At 33.3% G+C, this 18,800-nt stretch overlaps 1 protein-coding gene across 1 annotated transcript in view; it reads left to right on the top strand.

The window, feature by feature from the left end:
* TTC6 (tetratricopeptide repeat domain 6) overlaps positions 1-18,800 on the top strand; it is a 57,401-nt gene that overhangs the window by 11,942 nt on the left and 26,659 nt on the right. Inside the window, exons 4-9 of the mRNA XM_014941637.1 lie at positions 1,198-1,328; positions 4,667-4,876; positions 5,849-6,040; positions 12,017-12,176; positions 13,773-13,880; positions 18,073-18,475. Of these exons, the coding sequence (XP_014797123.1) occupies positions 1,198-1,328; positions 4,667-4,876; positions 5,849-6,040; positions 12,017-12,176; positions 13,773-13,880; positions 18,073-18,475 (1,204 nt within the window). The remainder of the gene's footprint in view (positions 1-1,197; positions 1,329-4,666; positions 4,877-5,848; positions 6,041-12,016; positions 12,177-13,772; positions 13,881-18,072; positions 18,476-18,800) is intronic.

The following is an 18,800-nucleotide window of genomic DNA, read 5'->3' as shown; positions in this document are numbered from 1 at the left end:
TGATCTGTTTCACATAAAAGATGAGATCGCTAAACTTTGGCTTAATATTTTAGAATAAGAGCTGCTGTAATTTTAGTTTTGGAGGTTTTCATTAGCCATACTGGTGTCTAAGTTATCAATAAATGTTGCTGAATATCTTGTTACTTTGAATATCACTTTCAAATAATTTGAAAAAAAATATCATGTATCTTGACATTCCAAAAGCTGGTAATGGCAATGTATCCAATCGGGTTACATTTTTTCTTTAAATTGGACAAGAGATTGTGACAGAAACATTTACCTGATGTTCAAAAGCAGAAATTGTAGTCTTTTATTTGGCTCATTGGAATGATAGATTTTCGGGTAGACAGACTACTTTCAAACTTTTCTGTATTTCTTATTTTTGTTAGCCTATTTTGTCTATGTAAAATTTTGGCTGACTTCAAGTTTCTCTGGTAAACTTCAAATATCTGACTGTGGTCCTTCATATTTTTTCATGTATGTGCTGATATAAACAGTGGTATTGGTTTCAATATGAAACCATTTTAATTTTGAAGAAGCCTTTTCAGAAGGTAGTGACTCTCTTAGGTATCCTCTACAGTTCTTAGTGTCTTTTACTTGGTGATTAATGTACTTACTTATGAACTATAAACTTCCATAATTTTTCCATGCGAATTTTGACACAACTAAGCACGTGGTGCTTTAATAAATAGGAATGAGCAACTGTGGGTAGAAACAGTAGGAATTCCTTAAATCTGTATTCCTGATAAAGTTTCAGGAATAATAAAATAACCTTGAAGAAACTTCTCTAAAAATGTCAGTCATCTTTGACACTATGTGTATCTGCTTGAACTTGCTTAAAAATCTAATACAAATTTTAGATGTGTTTATGCTCTTCTAAGTTCAATAGTTCTGAATAGTAATATGATTTTGATGCTCTTTTGATTATTCTCTCTGTAATATGTTAAAATACAGTCCTCTCATACACTATTCAGAAATGCAATTTAGCTAGGGCCCATTGGAAATTTTGATTTATCACGCTTTTCTGCTTATTCCATATCCTGAATAGCTGTGGGTGCTGCTGTAATCTGAGTAGTGACAGCAGTTCTAAACTACTGTGTCATTGCTTCTTGTTCTACTCTAGAGTGGGTGTGAAAATATCCATATAACCTATCAGTTTGTAATACTGTGTTTATCTTCCATTCATGAACATTTTAGGCTCCATCCTTGGATGTGCTACAGGTGGACGGAAAAGCAATATTAAAAATTAAACCAGGTGAAGTTCAGAAACAGCTGCAAGAGGAACACGACTTGCAACAATCTTTGCCACCTCAGGCTTCAAATATGAAGTAATTCTTTAATTGTGTTTCATTATTATAAGAAAGTTACTGAAAATATATTAAGTTCTTAGTGTATAGCATGATAGATAAATTTTGAGAAGAAATAATCCCATCCCCCCAAATTTGGATCTGAACACTTGCAGTTTCTGATCTAAATTACCAAGCTTAGTTTGCTATCTCTAGTTTTAATTTGTTATTTATCTCCTTGAAATGGTTCTGATTTATGGTTTTTAAAATCCAGAGGGCCTATTTAGTCCTGCTGTATGCAGATGAAACTTCTCTTGACTGCAGCAGAAACTGAAGTTGCTTATGTGGGGGTTGAATTTGTCCATACAATTCCAAGCATAATCTAATCAAAATAATTAAAAACAAACAATGGAAAATACCACAAATTTAATATAAGCAATGCCAGCTGTAAGTCATCATCTTTAAATAGAGAAGATGTATTAAAAATTCATTAACTTGAATTTGTATTACAGTCAGTGCTTGTCTGAAATTCAGGAGATTTTACATGGAGAGCTGTAATTTAAGGACAACTGCTTATTACCTTGCTCCTGTCATAGGTTGTATCTGTCATTCTGTAGTAGGAGTGCAGATTACAAAAGTAGTACAGACCGTGTCCTAATTTAACTGATCCTGTCCATCCCATGTCAAGTGAGACTCTTCAGTTTTATGGTCTTCACTGCTAATAAGATCTTTATAGATAGCTTTGTTTAGATGTACCATAGGTTGCTTCTTCACTTCTCTATTGGGAAAAGGGGGGAAAAAACGAAGGACCTTTAATTATTACCTTTTGTTGTTCTTAGGGTTCTGAAAGGTCTATTGGATACAGAAGAGAGCCTTTTTATGGCAGGCCTAAAGTTTGTAAATGGATAATACTTTCAATTAAGTAGCTGAGAATAGTCATGGGAAAAGAATGCTTAAGTTTATGAAACAGCCAAATTGGCATTTAAGTGACCCTTTGCATGCCATTGCTTATCTGCATTGCTTAAAGATCATTTGGTTAGCAAGATTATATATTAAAACAAATAGTGTCAACAGACAATGAGTGTTTTACCTTCAATAAATACTTACTGTCAGATTATCAATGGTGCAGAAACTGCACAATTTTCTAAAAAACCCGTATTTAGTGCATTAAGTGAAGGTAATGTAGGCCACACACATAGTATTGTTTTTTCATGTCCCCTTTTTTCAAAGAATGATAAATAGTCTGTTTTAGGAGAGTGTGTGCTGTAAAAACATTCACCTTTACCTGCAGCATGCCCCAAATATTTCAGTTTACATTGATAAAGCATTCAGTTAGTTCATTCAATGAAATAATAAACTTCTATACAAGAGCTGTAATGATAATACAATTAAAACAACATTCAAATTTTTTTGTCATTTAATTTAAATAAATAAAAAGTGAGAAGAAAAATTTCCTAAAGAATTCAAAAATTATTTTGCTTGCCATCGTTTACAGAAATCACTCCAAATGTTGTAAGTTCAAAGTTAAACTGTTTGCCATCTACTTTTATTTTTATTTTTAAATTTTGTGGTAATTGCATTGCAGAGAAAGTGATGTGTTAGAGCATCCCAAGGTAAACTACTGTAAACATTTACAAAGATTATATTATCTCTATGGAGTTAAAAATGTAGTGAAAAATATTTCTTTCTAATTTTAAATTAATGTGATCTTCTTATTAAAGCACTGATCTCCGATTTCACACTCCAAAATAGTTACTTATTTCCATTTGTGCTTTAAAAGTATTTAATTATTTAAAAAAAAATCCTTTGCATTAAATGGGGTTGCTGTATGTGTGCGTTAAATCCTAATCGGTCTCGTCTATTGTGTGACTGAGTTGCTTTTCAAACCGGGTATTTAATTTTTGTGTTTAACTTTCACGTTTTATTTCATAGCCTTGACCCTGTTTTCATTCGGGCAAAATTACCACTAATTTCACTAGAGACTTTGGATTATAAGATCTGGTGAAACTGCCTTGTTGAAGCATAAACTGGGCTCTTTTCTTTATGTTAAAGTTGTATGACTTCAGAAAAAAATATTTTGAGCAGTTTTATTTAAATTGAAAAGACTAATTGACAGTCTTTCCTGTTGGGTTGTCATGTGCCTATAAACTTAGGGACTCAGACTATATAAACGTAATGGAGATGTATCTGCTATATACTTGATGTGATAGTTTCATGATTGCGAGTCAAAGTTCTCCTATATTACACTGATTTTTGTCTATTTTTTTTCTTTACATGTGTGATTTATATTTTACTTACAGTCATTATTTTTCAGAAAATATAAGCAAATATGAAATACTGGTTTTGTAACTTAAATATGTATTGGATGATAAATTACTCTTGTGTTTCTTCTTACTTCATTTTGTAGTTCTTCCTGAGTTCCCCTTTATACTATCTGTTTATAACATAAGGTATAATTCTCAGTAAAACAAAAAACCAAGTTCTTGAAACTGTCATCATCTCAGGAGAAACCCAGAAAAATAGTCAAAACTGAAATCTCTTCAGTGTAATTTTAACCATTTTCATTTGGGATTTTCTCTTTAAATTATGAAGGCACTTCTGAAATATAATTCAAAGTAGCATATATTTAGGGAGCCATTTCTGAGTTTTTTACTTCTCAGCCATTTTCCATATACTGTTCTTCACATGGTAACTGTCTGCATGTTAGACATTTATTAACTTTGTAGTGTTCGTACAGTAGCCGCAGACTGCTTTTAGAATTTGATCCATGGCCTGTGGAAGTCAATAGACTTTCATCACCCTCAGTACAACTTAGATTGGAGAGTTAAATGGTAGAATTTTTTAGTTATTAACTTTTCAAAGGCAGTAAAAAAACAGCTGAATTGACAAGCTCGGAAGAAGTTCAAGTGATATCATATCATAAAACTAATTCAAAATTTTAAGGGTATTTACAAGGTACTCTGTGATGGGAGAGAATTTGCAGATTAATGTATATGTTTGACATAACATTTATTCACATACCCAATTTAAGCTGTAAATCTGCATTACTTGGTTTAAGTTTTCAGTGCAGCAGGTGAAAGCTCTACTCAAGTTGGGGAAGCAAAATTGTGATTCCTGCACTAATTTTTTTTACTTTAAAATTATTCCCAGCATTTTAGCTTTACCTGTTTTTTCCTTTCTAAGTAATATGATCTCTACTTTTAGTAGAAATTACTACTAGAATTACTACTAGTAAAAAGGCACTTCATACCAAATATTTATGTTAGCAATTTCTATCCTTTGGTCTGATGTATGTAGTGATATAGTATTTGATGAACTATGTACTTTAGAATATAGAGAATGGATATTAAGATTCTTTATTTCTATGTTTTCCTTTTTAGAGGTAGACATTATCCAGACATTCATCGTCTACATACTGCTTTTCCTAGTTTTATATTGTCTCCTTATTTACAACTGGCTTCTAGAGTTCATCATACTTTAGACATAAGAGGTCACAATATCTTATCTACATCAGAGGACACCAACAATAAGGAGGAAGAACCCTTGAGTTCCAAATATATTTATTTAAGAGAGGCAGCTGAAAAGAAAAGGTATGAACTTACCTATTTTCAGAGTTACTATGGTTTAATTAATTTTGTAAGTTAAAACATTATACATTGAGAAGTATCTTTCATGGTGTTTCAGTATTTAGTAGTTTCAAAGAAGTGGCAAAGAAAAAGATTTGAAAAGAATTGCCTTATATGGTAGATGTGTTTTCAAATAATTAGAACAAGGGTACTAAAAGGCTTATATCTTGCTTAGATTTTTTGGTTTGTTTTTAAAATAAATTGCATTTTGTAGACATATTTTAATTTATATGTCACAATTTAGGTTATAAATATCTGAATTCTTATACTTCATTCTACTCACATGAGAGGTCCCATTGAAATAACAAGAAAGACTGAGCAGAGAGTAGGCTTTCTGTGAATGTGAAATTCTGCAATAGTAAAAGGTTTAAAGTGCACACCCACTAGCCCTTTATCACAGAGACAATCTTACCTCAGTCCTGATTCTACAAGCACTTAGGAGCAAGCACAACTTTAAGTAATTAAGTGTTGTTCTGTTGTACTCAACGCATGCACAAAACACAGCACACACAGAACTAGGATCTAGATAAACTTGTAGTCAAAAGTATTCATTGCGTATGTAAAATGTAGTCATGTGATAACTACAGGATCCTACATCTTTAATGAATGAGGAGCTGAAGTAGAACGAAATGCATAGTAATTAATTTTTCTGAGATTAATGCAATGTGTAAAAAGATCTGTCAAAAATTTTATTCTATTAGAAGTGGTGAGGAAATGTAAATAGATTTTGGAATAAGCCTACCCAGTTTTATCATTTTATTCTATTACCAATTTTTGTATTTGATGGAAATGAATTCCTAAATATTTGGGTTTTTTCATTTGCCTTTTTTGGACATTTTTTTGCACTAAAATAATGGGCATATGAATGAATATGAAACATTATTTTTTCATTGCTTATTACTTTGGTTATATTTTTGCTTTTTTATGCCTTTCTAGTTTATATAGTAACGTCAAAAAAATTCACAATTGGACCCTTAATAAGCTAAAGTTTTTCCTGATGGTTTTTCAGACTGGCAGTTCGCTACCTATGGTTTCTGTGTATCACCAGCTCCAGAAATATAAAATTATTGCTCGTAAAGGCTTTAGTGATCTTAAGAATGGCAGAGTGGTAAATAAGGATAAGGCTAGGTCAGTTTTACAGGGCAATTTGTGTAGTTTGTTAACTCAGGCTCACTTGAAAAACATGCAGTTTAGTGCAGCCAAATGCAAGGTCATAAGGATAAGAATAGAGAATTAGGGTCATCCTTTGTAGGAGGGGAGATTGTATCCTCAGCAGTAACTGTGAAAGGAGCTTTACAGTCTTGAAAGATAAAGCAACAGAAGATGGCTGTGTAATACTCTCTGAACTTTAAATTTGTTTACCTTAAAATAAAGGAGGTGAGACATTAGCAATAATACAGAAAAAAAAACATTTTAGGATTAGAAATATTATACAGAGCTTTTCTGTTTCAGGTAAGTGCCATAACAACTGAGACTGTCATGTCACCACTTGTTCTCTCTCTCTTGGCTGCATGACTTCTGCATTTTTTTCTGCTCAACAGCACAACTTCCTGTACACAGAATGGTCAAATAATGTAATGGTGAGTGAGGTTTGAATCCTCAGATAAGCAACGAATTCTCATTTCCTGGCTCTGTACTTCAATAATGAATTATCATAAAGAGGTGGAAATCAGCACTCTGCTTTTTTTCCTGTCTTGAAAAAAAATGAATCACTTTGCCCTTCCCTAAAAGAATGGACACATCCACCTTTAGAAAAGGGCTTCATGTTCTGGATTTGAAATGGAGGGGGATTTTTGCCTGGAATCCCTGAAAAATCTAAGTGTCAGAGAGGGGCAACATATTTCCTGTTGGCTAAATCTGTGATTCTTCTTCTGTATAAAGGTTTGTAGAACATTGTGCGCTTAACAGGGTCTTCCACGTACCATTCTAGAGGAGCAAGCAGAACTGTCAATTCCTGCCTTTTTCTTGAATACCAATTTGGTATTAAGACATTTTAAAAGATCATCATGTTGGTTTTACTCAAGAGATATAGATTTGATTTGAATATGTTACTTCCATGGTATAGTTTCTGATGTAAGAGGGTTTGCTAAATGAAAATATAACAGACCCAGTAGTTGAGGTTTCAGTCTAGATAAATTGAGAGTAGCAATAAAATTTCGATGTATAGCAATGAAAGCAGCAGCTTCTGAAATTATCCATTACTTATAGCCTTTAAATCACAACTAGATTTCCTTCTGATATACACACATATATATCTTGAGTTTCAGCCAGCAAATTGTGAGCTTTATGATCTGTATTATTTAGAAGGTTAGGTTGGGCAATCATAATGCTTCTCTCTGACCGTAAAATATGAATCCATAAATTGCTTTATGAAAGTTTTTAGTCACTGAATTCTTTTGATGTAGTCAAGATTACCCTAACCACCAAGGATGGCATTATTTCAGGGTACAGGACAAGGCCCTGATGTTTCCCTTTGTTTTTTGTGAACTTCTGCTTCTGTCAGGAATTTGGGTAGCATATTAATATCATTCATGGCCATAATTGGAGTGTTTGCTTTTGATTCAGCAGCGTTTTCTGTTTGTTGGATACATACAGACAGAGAATATAAGGACTCAGTAAGAATAAGGACACTGTAAGTACGTATTGCTTACTTATGCTTACAAAGCTTACTGCATTGTAAGCAGGGATTTCAGTGTACCAGTAGCCCCAGGCATTGACTATTTTGCAGGTCATGGTGGAAGAGGATTTAAGGAAATTCTGAGAGAATAAATTGATAGCTGTACTGAGTTTTTCTCAGATGTGAGAGGCAGCATGAAGATGGGCAAAAAGATGTTCAAAAAAGAAAAAAACCAAACCTTAGGAAGTCAGTGATGGAGTCAGAAGTCACAAAAATAGAAGTTCCTATCACTTTACTGATTTAGAGATGACAAAAAAGAAAAGGTTGTGAAAGCTTGAAAGCAGAGGACAATCCTATATTTGAATGAGCTTCTCTTTTTCTGTTACTTCAAAGAATGGGATAACGTTCAAAGCAAGCAACTGTGATCTTTGCAGTAGCACTTTGAATGTGACCAAAACCAGGTGATGCTTGTCTAGGCTAAAGAAACAGATGCTGCAACAAGCAAGGTATGAAATTAGATACAACACTTTAGCTTTGTAGAGAGATTAGAAAAAGACTTTAATTTTAGAATGTTGTCAATGATACCTGTGTTCTGAGTTTATGTGAATGATAGGATGCTAGCTGTAGTGATCAAGACAGAAAGTAGTGGGGAGGACATGAAGGCTGAAAAGATAATCTCTTCAGAGATCAGAAGGCTGAAAGAATCATAAGATCCTTATCTTTCAGCCTTGCTGAGATAGCACTGACTGGCAGCTTGACATCCCTAAGAGGAAGATCATCTGATATTTTTGTTGGTGCAGAACAGGGTGATGAATCATGCTCTGATTCATTACCATGGAGAAGGAACCTGTCTGTGGTCTTTGATTAGAGCATTACTAGCAAAAGAGTAGAAGAAGAGGCGAAGAGAGGACAGAACCCCAAGAAACTGAAGGAGTCAGGTGGGAATGGAACTAGGAGAGATGAATTGTAGAAGCTGTGGGAGGATGGGATTTGAAGAAGAGAATGGTTTGGTTTTCAGCAAGTAACCAACAGGTGGAGGAAATTGAGGGTGAGTCTGAACTTTATGAATCAGTAAAAAATTTTGGGAAGAAATTTTTACATGCAGAGCTACAATCCCCAGAAATGAAGAGAATTAAAGTTTAAAAGGAAACCCATACCAAAATTCCTTGCTGAATTCATTTAATCCTCGAAATCTTGAAAAGTAAATTCTTTGGAGCACTGCCATCTAGTGGCACGCTTTACCCTCATCTTCTGGTTTTAATTTTTAAACTGGTTAATTTTTAAAACTGGTTGCCTTGTCTGCCTTGAAGGTCAAAGGTATCATTTCGGTTGCCTTGTCTGCCTTGAAGGTCAAAGGTGACCTGACACTAATTTAGGTCCATTTAAGCTGTTCATATTTCATTACTGACCAATTCCCTACATTTATCTAATTTCACAAATATAAATGATTATGTGAGGGTAAGCACGATAGTGGTAGTGGATAGTAAAATTCAAATGTCTTCATCAGCTGTTTAAATAGCAAGAGACCTATCTTTTTTTTTTTGTTTTGTACTAGCTTTGAATTCTTCCATGAAAGGGTCTTGTTTGACTGTAACAAAGTCTGAAGAAGCCTACAGTGGTAGGATTTTATGGTAGATCAGATCAAGAAAGCAATAATTTTCGTGCTTTAAAGTCTTGTCTTCCCTATGAAAAATATCCACAGGCTTAAAAATATATATAACTTTTCATTCACGTCTACAAAAAACATCTTACAGAGCAGGATGTATCAATTTATCAAGATGTAAACTTCCCAAGGTCAGCTACAGCTCTCTCCTGGGACTGACTTTATTAAGTTTATTTAATCAGATAGCAAAGGTGCCTTGCTTTTGCTCCCTTATTTAATCTTGGCATACTCTGCAGGCATCAGTTATCTGAAAGTTAAAAAAACATACTTTTTTAGACATCAACATAAATATTAAGTTAAATTTATTTTTATGAAGATTATATAAGGATAGTAAAACCTGTTAATGGCAGATACCCTACAAAAATTTTAACTGCATTTGTAGCTTCATGTTATTTGTTAAGATTCCTTCATGCAGGAATACCTGCATCTCCCTGAGACATTCTGATTTTACAGGTTTTTACCAGCAGATGGAAACAGAATATTATTAGATCAGTATTATTATTACTTGGAGATTTCCTCCATGTTGCTTTTCTCTTCCAGAAGTGGGAAGTCTGAATGTTGTTTCCCATTAACCCTCAGTTGATTACTCAGTATAAGCTCCTAGACTTGAAAACTATTTATGACAAAACTTCCCTAGAAGAGAGACAGCTTGTCTTACGTTGTTCACTTAGAACACTTTCAACCACAAAATGCTAAGGAATATTTTGATTGCTTTATATCTTTTCGTATCTTGTATAACTTCACTTGACATTCCTTTTATGCAGACACCTACCTTGAAGAGTCAGAACCACCAAATACTTAGATGTAAAGAAAAACTAGTAAGCCCAAACACTTTTCAAAAGTGAGGTTTTCAGTTCTTGTTTTTCTTCTCTTTAAGAAACAGGTCTTTGGTCAAAACTTCCACTTGAAGAAAGGAACATTCCAGAAGGAGTTCAAGAACTACTCCCAGATCTAAAATCTTTCTCTCTATTTAAGAACTACAGCTTCTGGGCTAGTGCTACATTTTAAGGATTCCTTTTTAACGTCCAAATGTACTTCAGAAGTCATTTTGTTTGCTGAATCAAATGGCTCGTTCTCAGTTGTATTGAGACTCCCCCTGTTTATACAGTATTCTGATAATTTAGGTTTTAAAATGAAAGTACACTGAAATTAGCCTAAATGAGAATTGAGTCCACTATAGCAGATATATGTCTGACAGTGAAATTGCAAGTAACAGAAGTTACACACTTTAGTTCCATGAATGTGCAAAGATATTTCATTATTATTTTAGTGTTTGCGGAAAAACTATCCCAAACCTGACTAATACCAGTAGATGTCAGTGTTGGTATATGCCAATGTGTTGAGAAAAGAAGTATTTCCTGTAATGTGCTTTTTAATTTAGATACATGTATGGATACCTGAATATATGAAATTGAGTATTTTTTCTTGTGATTTTGTGTATATATTACATATTTCACCATTTATTGCATTCTGTGCTTGTAATTGCTAGTACGGTAAGAACTATATGTGAGAAAATTATTTACTATAAAACAAACTACAAGAAGAATAGCAGAGAATATAAATATAACTTCTACTATTTGTTATAATTTTATTTATAAATCCTGTAAAATATCTGTTTAAGTGACCAATGTTAATAGTTGTTGTTACTGATAAAATAATTTTACTAGGTTAGTAGTAGTAATAGATCTTTCAAATCTGGATTTCACTTTAGAGGTGCCAGGAACCAACAAAATAGAGGTAGAACAGTTATTACAGGACTTTTTATATACATATATATATATGCACATGCATATATAAGCACACTTATGAGTTAATGTGTTGTGTGAAAGTGTTCACTGGTTTTGGAAGTTGAAACTGTACTTAAACTGGAAATTGGGAGGTATAATTACTTCAAACTACAACTTTCTAAATGAAAAATGCCTTTTGTGAGTTGTTTTCCATAGGTAGATTTATTTTAGAAAACGGGCAAACAAATAAATAATCAGAATCCAATTCACAAGTAAGCACCTAAGGTGCTGATCAAAACCAGCCAGACATTCCTGCTGAAATCAATTCTCTTTGTCATTTAAATATATCTGACTGTAAGCATAGCACTGGAGTGGTGTAATTGGTATGCATGAAGTTAACGCATGTAATGCATTTCATTCTAATTTAGAGTTGATTGTTATATTTTTTTCTTGTGACTTCTATAATAAACACGATGGACCTGATCATCACAGAATCACAGAATCTTAGTGGTTGGAAGGGACCTCTGAGATCATCGAGTCCAACCACAAAAAAAAAAAAAAAAAAAAACCACAAACCAAAAAAACAAACCACACCAAACAAATACAAAACACACCACACCAAACGCCCACCAAAAACACCGCACCCACCAACTAAACCCCACACTCAACACCTCACCATAAACCAATAACCTTGGGCACTAGAGCATGCCCTGAAGAGCCATGTCTATACGTTTCTTAAATACCTCCAGGGATGGTGACTCCACCACCTCCCTGGGCAGGCTGTTCCAGTGCCTGACCACCCTCTCAGTAAAGTAGTTCTTTCTAATATCTAATCTAAATCTCCCTTGCTGCAACTGTCATGAAAGTCTTCTTAAAATTATTTGGTGTGTAACTACAAAAATTGCAAGTTTAGCACCGGGTTTCCATTGTATATTAAGTAATTTCAATATTTAGTTTAGAAAATAAAAAGTTTTATCCATCATTTATTTCTAATTTGATTTGAAATTTATGTAATTTTCTTTGTCTCTAATAACCAAGCTATTTACATGGTGTTAATATCTGACAGAGTAATTTATGAATTTTTTATGTTACTGCAGAATTTGTTATGAAGGAGTTCCTATTTCAGAGCAATTCCAGAATAATCGGACCAATGGGATTCACTTTCTTCCCCTGCATACATCAGAAAGTCTAACTGAATGCAAAAAAGTAGCTGAATATGATCTTAAAAAACCACAACTGCAACCATTGGGAGAGAAAGTAAGAAATAATTTTAATAAATGTTTGCTGTACCTGCGCAATCCTACAAATGGAGACGTCAAATCCGAAGGCGGGGGGGAGATGGACTTTTTGATTTTTATTGTGTCATGCAACAAAAGAACAGAACACCTTGGAAATAAAGTTCTGCTGCTTTTTCAACATTTGACAAAATGCAATACCAAAATTTATATGGACTGTTTCATCAATGGGGAGAGTTGTTTTGAAACCTCCTGTCTAAGTTCTTAATTCCTTCTCTGAAGTAATAGTATAGGCTAATGTGCCTATTTATAAGAAACAAAAACACTAAAGGAACAAACCAGATAGTTCATTCAGGCTGTGGTGCCCTATGGCTCTCAGGATTTCATTGTATTTGGTGGGGCCGTTTTTGACAAAATCATGTTTAGCAGAAAATGGCATTTTATCACCTAACAGTTCAGATTCCATACAGGCATTTATAAGCTGCAGTTATGTTAGTTGATAACCAAATTGTATTGGTTTTGAAGGTTTCCATCTATCCTGAAGCTTTAAAAATGTTTTGTGCTCCAGCTCCACCAAAACTCTCTGCTACAATTTCATTAAAGGAAATTTTATTTCCTACATATGAGGTAAATATTTTAAATGTATCTTAGTGTTTCCATCTTTTGCAGAAATATACATCTTTTTCTAAAATATATTTGTTAAATCTAATAGCTGTATTTTTTGCTGCTGTCTTATTAGTACTTCTTTATATTGTAAGCATGGTATATAAATAATTGTACAATTTGTAATAATGTGTATTGAATGGTATTGTTTCATTTAACTTTCTACAATAATGTAGTTTCTGATAGTAATTATTCTTAATTACTACTTGCTATTATATTGTCTGCTTAATGTCTTTACATTTATGTGGAAAGCTACTTTTGTATAATTTTTCTTCTGCTATGCTATGCTGGCAGTGATTTCTATGAAAACATAGTAATTTTTTTTTTTATATGTAACAAAGTCCATTTTAGAAAATGCCAATGTTTTTGAATTTTTACATGTTCTGAATATAAAAAATTCCACTGTGATTACACTATTGCAAGAGATAAGCTGTTCATGCAAATGGACATGCCTATTGTATGCCTGTATCTGTAGCGCTCTGTGCCTTCGTATAGCAGAGGTTACAGAGAAACTAGATTTCATGACCAGTTCACACTCCTGTACAAGAGATAAAGCACACTTATGCATGGATTAATTGATAGCAGGAATAAACCTGCCATAGTTCCCCACCACCTAGCCTTGCTATGATCAAATTGAGATCTGTGTTCTTGCTACTGTATGTACTACTGTGACCTGACATAAATTACCAAAGCTAAAGATAAAAACTTTAGACAATCAAGTAGCATTAATCAGTTTCCTCACATCTCTGCCCCTTCTGTACCATGCAATTCTTGATCACGTTAAGAATGTGCTCCATCAGAAGCCTAGGATAAATTACTTCTGTCTTGCTCATCATAAATCTTTAGCTCAACTACGTTATAGGCTCTTTTTATTTATCTGTTACTATATTTCCTATAGCTGACTAAAATAATAGTATTGCATATATTAAAATATGCAAATATATTAATATTTCAGAGCAATGTTATTGAGGATGGTGTATTTCAAGACCTTTTCACTGATCGTGAAGAAGAGTTAGAAGCTGAGCAAGAGGATCATGGTCTCTATGAACTGGTGTGTACTACGGTATAATTTTTTTACAATGGAACACTAGAAATTAAGATTAGCAAAACAATTCATAGTTTGAAGATCTAGTCATAAGACAAATATTTCTATGTAGTTGATTTCTAGAAACAATTTCATGTTAGATATTTGTTCATTTTTTAATTGGTAGAAAGTGCTAAATCTCACTTTTTGAAACTTGAGACTGTGCTTGGAAAGGATTATTGCATATTTTAAAGGTGCTCCTTATTTTGCATTATTATAGCACTAGATGATGGTTTAGGTGAGGGTCTGTGATATAAATAACAGGTTTATGAGTAATATGACATATATCAGTGCAGCAGCTTACTGGATATTCCACTATGCCCAGACATCTAAAAAACTGGCAGAGTCAAGAAGCAGAATAAGGGAAAAGAAATGTTTCCAAGTGTGTGATTATTATTTTTTTATCTGGAATTTCTCTGAATGTAATATGAAAGGATAGGCAATTCTGTGCGGGTGATTTGCAAGTGAAGGATTGAAGTGTGGCTCTAAGCTGCAGTGTGAGTTTTTCCAGTTACAGAATCCTGACTATATCAAACACCATTATCTGCTTCATGGGGGCAATGTAGGGCATGAGAGCTGTAGGCTGCACAGAGAGCCCAAAGTGCCTAATGATAGTGCTCAGTTATAGGTGTTTACATAAGGTTAGCTATTTCAAGTGAATAGATCTGAGAAGCAAAAGTGGGTAAAAGCTTACCAAAATGCCATGGTAGGCTGAAAATATTTCTTTACTAGAGAATTTGAGGTACAAGTGAGTATTCTGGTAGCTAAAATACAGCTGAAAGATTAGAACTGGCTGGCGATGTTGCTGAGACCTCAGCTGGAACTGAGGAAAACTAATGCATGTGTGGATGTATTTGCAGCCAGAAATGGGCAAACTGAGGCTAGCATATAATTACTGCAGCTGAGCTCCCAGGTATAATTTAGTGTTTGGAGGCACTGTTTTATATTAAAATTTAGGGCTTCATCTGCAGGTTCGGATTACTAGAGCAGTTAAGATCTGTCTGATAATGTGTTTCCTATTTGAAAGTGAAACATGGGGCTAGACATGCTTGCTTTGTCCTTAAAAAGCCTTTTTAATAGTGACTGTGGCTATCTGAAAATGTCATTCAAGAGTATGTGACTTGTAGATGACATGGATGTGGAATAAAAAAAATAAGTTTAATGGTCATAAAGGAACACCTGCTGGCTTGAACATTTTTTGCTCGAACTGGCTAGAAATAATGAGAATCTTATTTAGTATGTCAAAAGGGAAGAGTTTTGCCATCAACTTTGCATATCTCCTCCATCCTCTGGCAACAGCAACTTAAGATCGTTATTTTGTGTTTAGCTAAAAACTATTTGGAATTATATATCATCTTTGATTTCAGGCACAAAGAAGTTATGGCTGTATATATAACTATAAACTGATTTGAAATTGTCCTGCAGAGATGAAAAGTGCTGGTAGTCCTTTGCCTACAGGTTGACTGGGCCATTAGATATAATAACTGGAAGTAATAAAATCTGCGGTTACTAAAGTATTGTATTTTTCCATGTTTGCATGTGAACCTTTCGGGAACATCTCTTTTACTGAAAAATAAAACTGTTACTATGGTACAAGGAGGTCTGTTAACAACAATTAAAAACAGACAAAGCATATATAGGTTCTCAGGAAGAAGTGATATTCTCATTGAAAATGATGGTTGTGGTGATGTTACCTGGCCATTGTTTTTGTTTGGGATTCCCAAGATAGGAATGTGTGTGTGACTAATGTAACATATGATATTTTTAAGAAGCATCCAGCTTAAAATACATTCATTGGAAAAACTTCTCCATATGCTCATTAAATTCACTAGGTGATGAACAGTATGGCATATTCATAGTATGTTCTGAGATTGGAGCATATACAGCACATATGTAGAGTATTTCCACTGACTGTACGTGCTCTTTAGCATTAATCTATATGAGTACATTGAACATGTCTTGGATTTTTGAAAAAGTGGCAGTGGAACTGCTTTAAGACATCTAGAGATCCAGAAAAATACAGTCCTTCAGTCTGGCAAAGGTGGGCTCTATTTTTGTCAGTTTCTGCTTTTAAAAGCAGAATGTATTGGAAAGCTCTATTTATATTAATCTCAAACTAATTCATTTATTTTGCTTTTTGTTTTATCTGTAGACAAAAAGTTTACCAAGAAGATACCAATCCTTGCCTAATTTTTTCGGCAGTGAGAGTTCAGAGGTATTATTTTATATTTACTTGTATTTGTTCCTGAACTGTGATTTTGTGGAAGAAATTCTTCCACTGAACTGAATTGAACGTAGTATTTTCCTATTAGATGGAAAAGTGAGAGTCTCAAAGGTCTTTTTCAAGTGGATTCATTACACTGAGTAGGAGAACATAGCTCTGCAATGAGAAGCCCTGTTAACTTCACAGGCATTTGCATAGATAGAAGTGTGAGTAGTCCGTACTCCAGCTAGTCTGAAATGAGTGGAGCAACATCCCTGAGTAAAGATTTGCGGTATCAAGCCCTTGGATTTCAGACGTATTAGGGCATCAATGTTGTCAAGTTTCCAATCTGTAAAGTATTATGTACTTTTATGGCTATTGAGGTTACATTAGCTGTTTCACAAAAGAAATAAAGCAGCAATGAACTGTGCAAATTTACACTTGTGCAAAGATGACCTCTATAGCATTATACAAGTAATGTTTTATTAACAAATTTGATTTTGAGTAAGAATTTGAGGAGTATGTATTTATTTGAAACTTCTCTATAGTCCATAAGGACTTGCTTAAAGTGTTGTGACCATGTTACTTTAAAGACAGATATGAAGCATGGCAGCAGTTTCTATTGAATGATAAATAAAATAAATTCAACATCCGATTTGCAATCAGAACTAATCATTGATGCTTGATTTTTAAAATACTAGTTTCACGTTCAAATAGAAATAGTCTTGTTGAATTCAGCTAGCAATTCTTCAGCAAAACTATGCATAGTTCATTAAAGAATTTAGCAAGTAGCAATTCAGTATTTATGCAATTTGCAGTCAAACTATTTGTTTTGGTAAATGTAGTGATAAATGATAGCTTTACATTGAGCTTCAGCTTTTTAATAAATTACTATTCAGCTTAGATTTCTTTTAAAAATACAATTTTCCTAAAGAAAAGGGGCACGCTTGTGACACTGAGGTTTTTTTATTATCTTTTCAAAATTTCACAGGGTTATAATACGTTACCACAAATAAAGAATGAAAGGTATTTAGTTACTTAAATGAAGTACTTTAGTTATTGTTAAAATAAACCAAAGGCTGATGAAGTGTCTTTCTAACAAATATATAAATTAATACTTAGCAGATGTCTGTAGTCAAGCATTGAAAAAGTGCTTCTTTGAGTTTAATTAAAAATTATCCAATGCTTCATTTATTTTTTCATTTATTTTATTTATTACTAGCAAGTAATTTCAAGAACTTTGTAAATTTCAGGCAGCGGACATGAAATTGCATTTTAATTTCTTTGGCAAAGATGTGTTATGCCTAGTATTATAGTGCAAGTTAATGAACTGGAAGTAACAAAAAGACTGGGAAGCAATACATTTGTTATTGCAAATAGTAGTTACTTAATAGTTAATAACAATTACACATCAGAGGATAAGTTATTCTTTTGGTTTTGATTTTATCAGGTGATTCAGAGATGGGGGCACAAAGTACGAGTGCATAATTCTATTCAGATATTAACTCTGTTTCCATATAATACAATTGTACTTCTAAACATTATACGGAGTTCTTCTGTCTTTTCTTCTGAGTTTGTGAATATATCTCATTTCATCATTTTGTGGATGTCACCACCAGTGACATACATTTTTGATTTTAAAATTTAACTTCCCTACAAGGACTGGGTGTATTTAATTCAAATTTCTTGTGATACTTTTTAGAGAAGATTGATTTTAGCCATTTATAAGCTTCAAATAACTTTGAATTAATGTTTTAGATCTTTTTGCTTTGACACATAACCTGAGGTATGCAGATTTTTTTTCCCATTAAATACTATAATTTTTTCCAACAGTGTAGTTCCCATGTCGCTCTTTTTTTTCCTTTACAATTTTATATAAAATAAAATGAAGTCCATTTGAACTAAGGAAATATATAAATCTTATTTCAAACGAACAGCTAAATAAATTAAGTTTCCTTTTATTAACAGACAAGTTTGATTAAAAGATCAGCCTCAGCTCTGGAGATAACTGCTTTCAAAGATGAAACTACATTAAAAATGTCAGCTAATTTCAAAATCAGCATGAAAGAGTTGAAGGTTATGAAGCAACGGATAGCTGAGCCAGAGGTTGAGACAGAGACCGTGAAAAGTTCCCCTGCCAAGCAACTATTGAATCAAATCTGTGGTGATCCTCAGTCAATGCAGACAGACAGACCAGCAGAAAAAATGCTTACTTTGACTCGACAAGAGGATAGTGAGAATGACATCGTTCTTGTGGAGCAACCTCAAAAGGCTGGGATTAAATACACGGATTTCTCAAGAAAAAGGAAAACAAAGAAATCAAAGAAAATGAGAAATCCTAGAAAATTAGAAGATGTGATTAAGAAATTAAGTAAACCCCTGAAGATTCATAAAAGGTTTTCTTTAATTAATATGTATTGCCTTTTTAAAGAACATATTTTCATTTTGAGCCATATTATCTAATTACGGCATTTATCTTTTTAAATATTAAATATTGCTCTGAAATTAAGTAATAATCGTTCTGTTATTTGGGAATAATATCTGTATTTTTAATACAAAGCAAAAATGCATACTGCTCAGGTATCTCTAGGACACTTAGTATATACTGCACTTTAAATGGAAATAGTGTTGCTTTATGTAACAACAGAATAAGTTTTATCTAAGTATAAATGCATGATTAAAATGGTCAAACTTCT

This window comes from Calidris pugnax, unplaced genomic scaffold, assembly GCF_001431845.1.
Source record: "Calidris pugnax isolate Ruff unplaced genomic scaffold, ASM143184v1 scaffold56, whole genome shotgun sequence".
Classification (NCBI taxonomy): domain Eukaryota; kingdom Metazoa; phylum Chordata; class Aves; order Charadriiformes; family Scolopacidae; genus Calidris; species Calidris pugnax.
The sequence above is the reverse complement of the archived record's forward strand: the minus strand, read 5'-3'. Positions and strand labels throughout refer to the sequence as shown.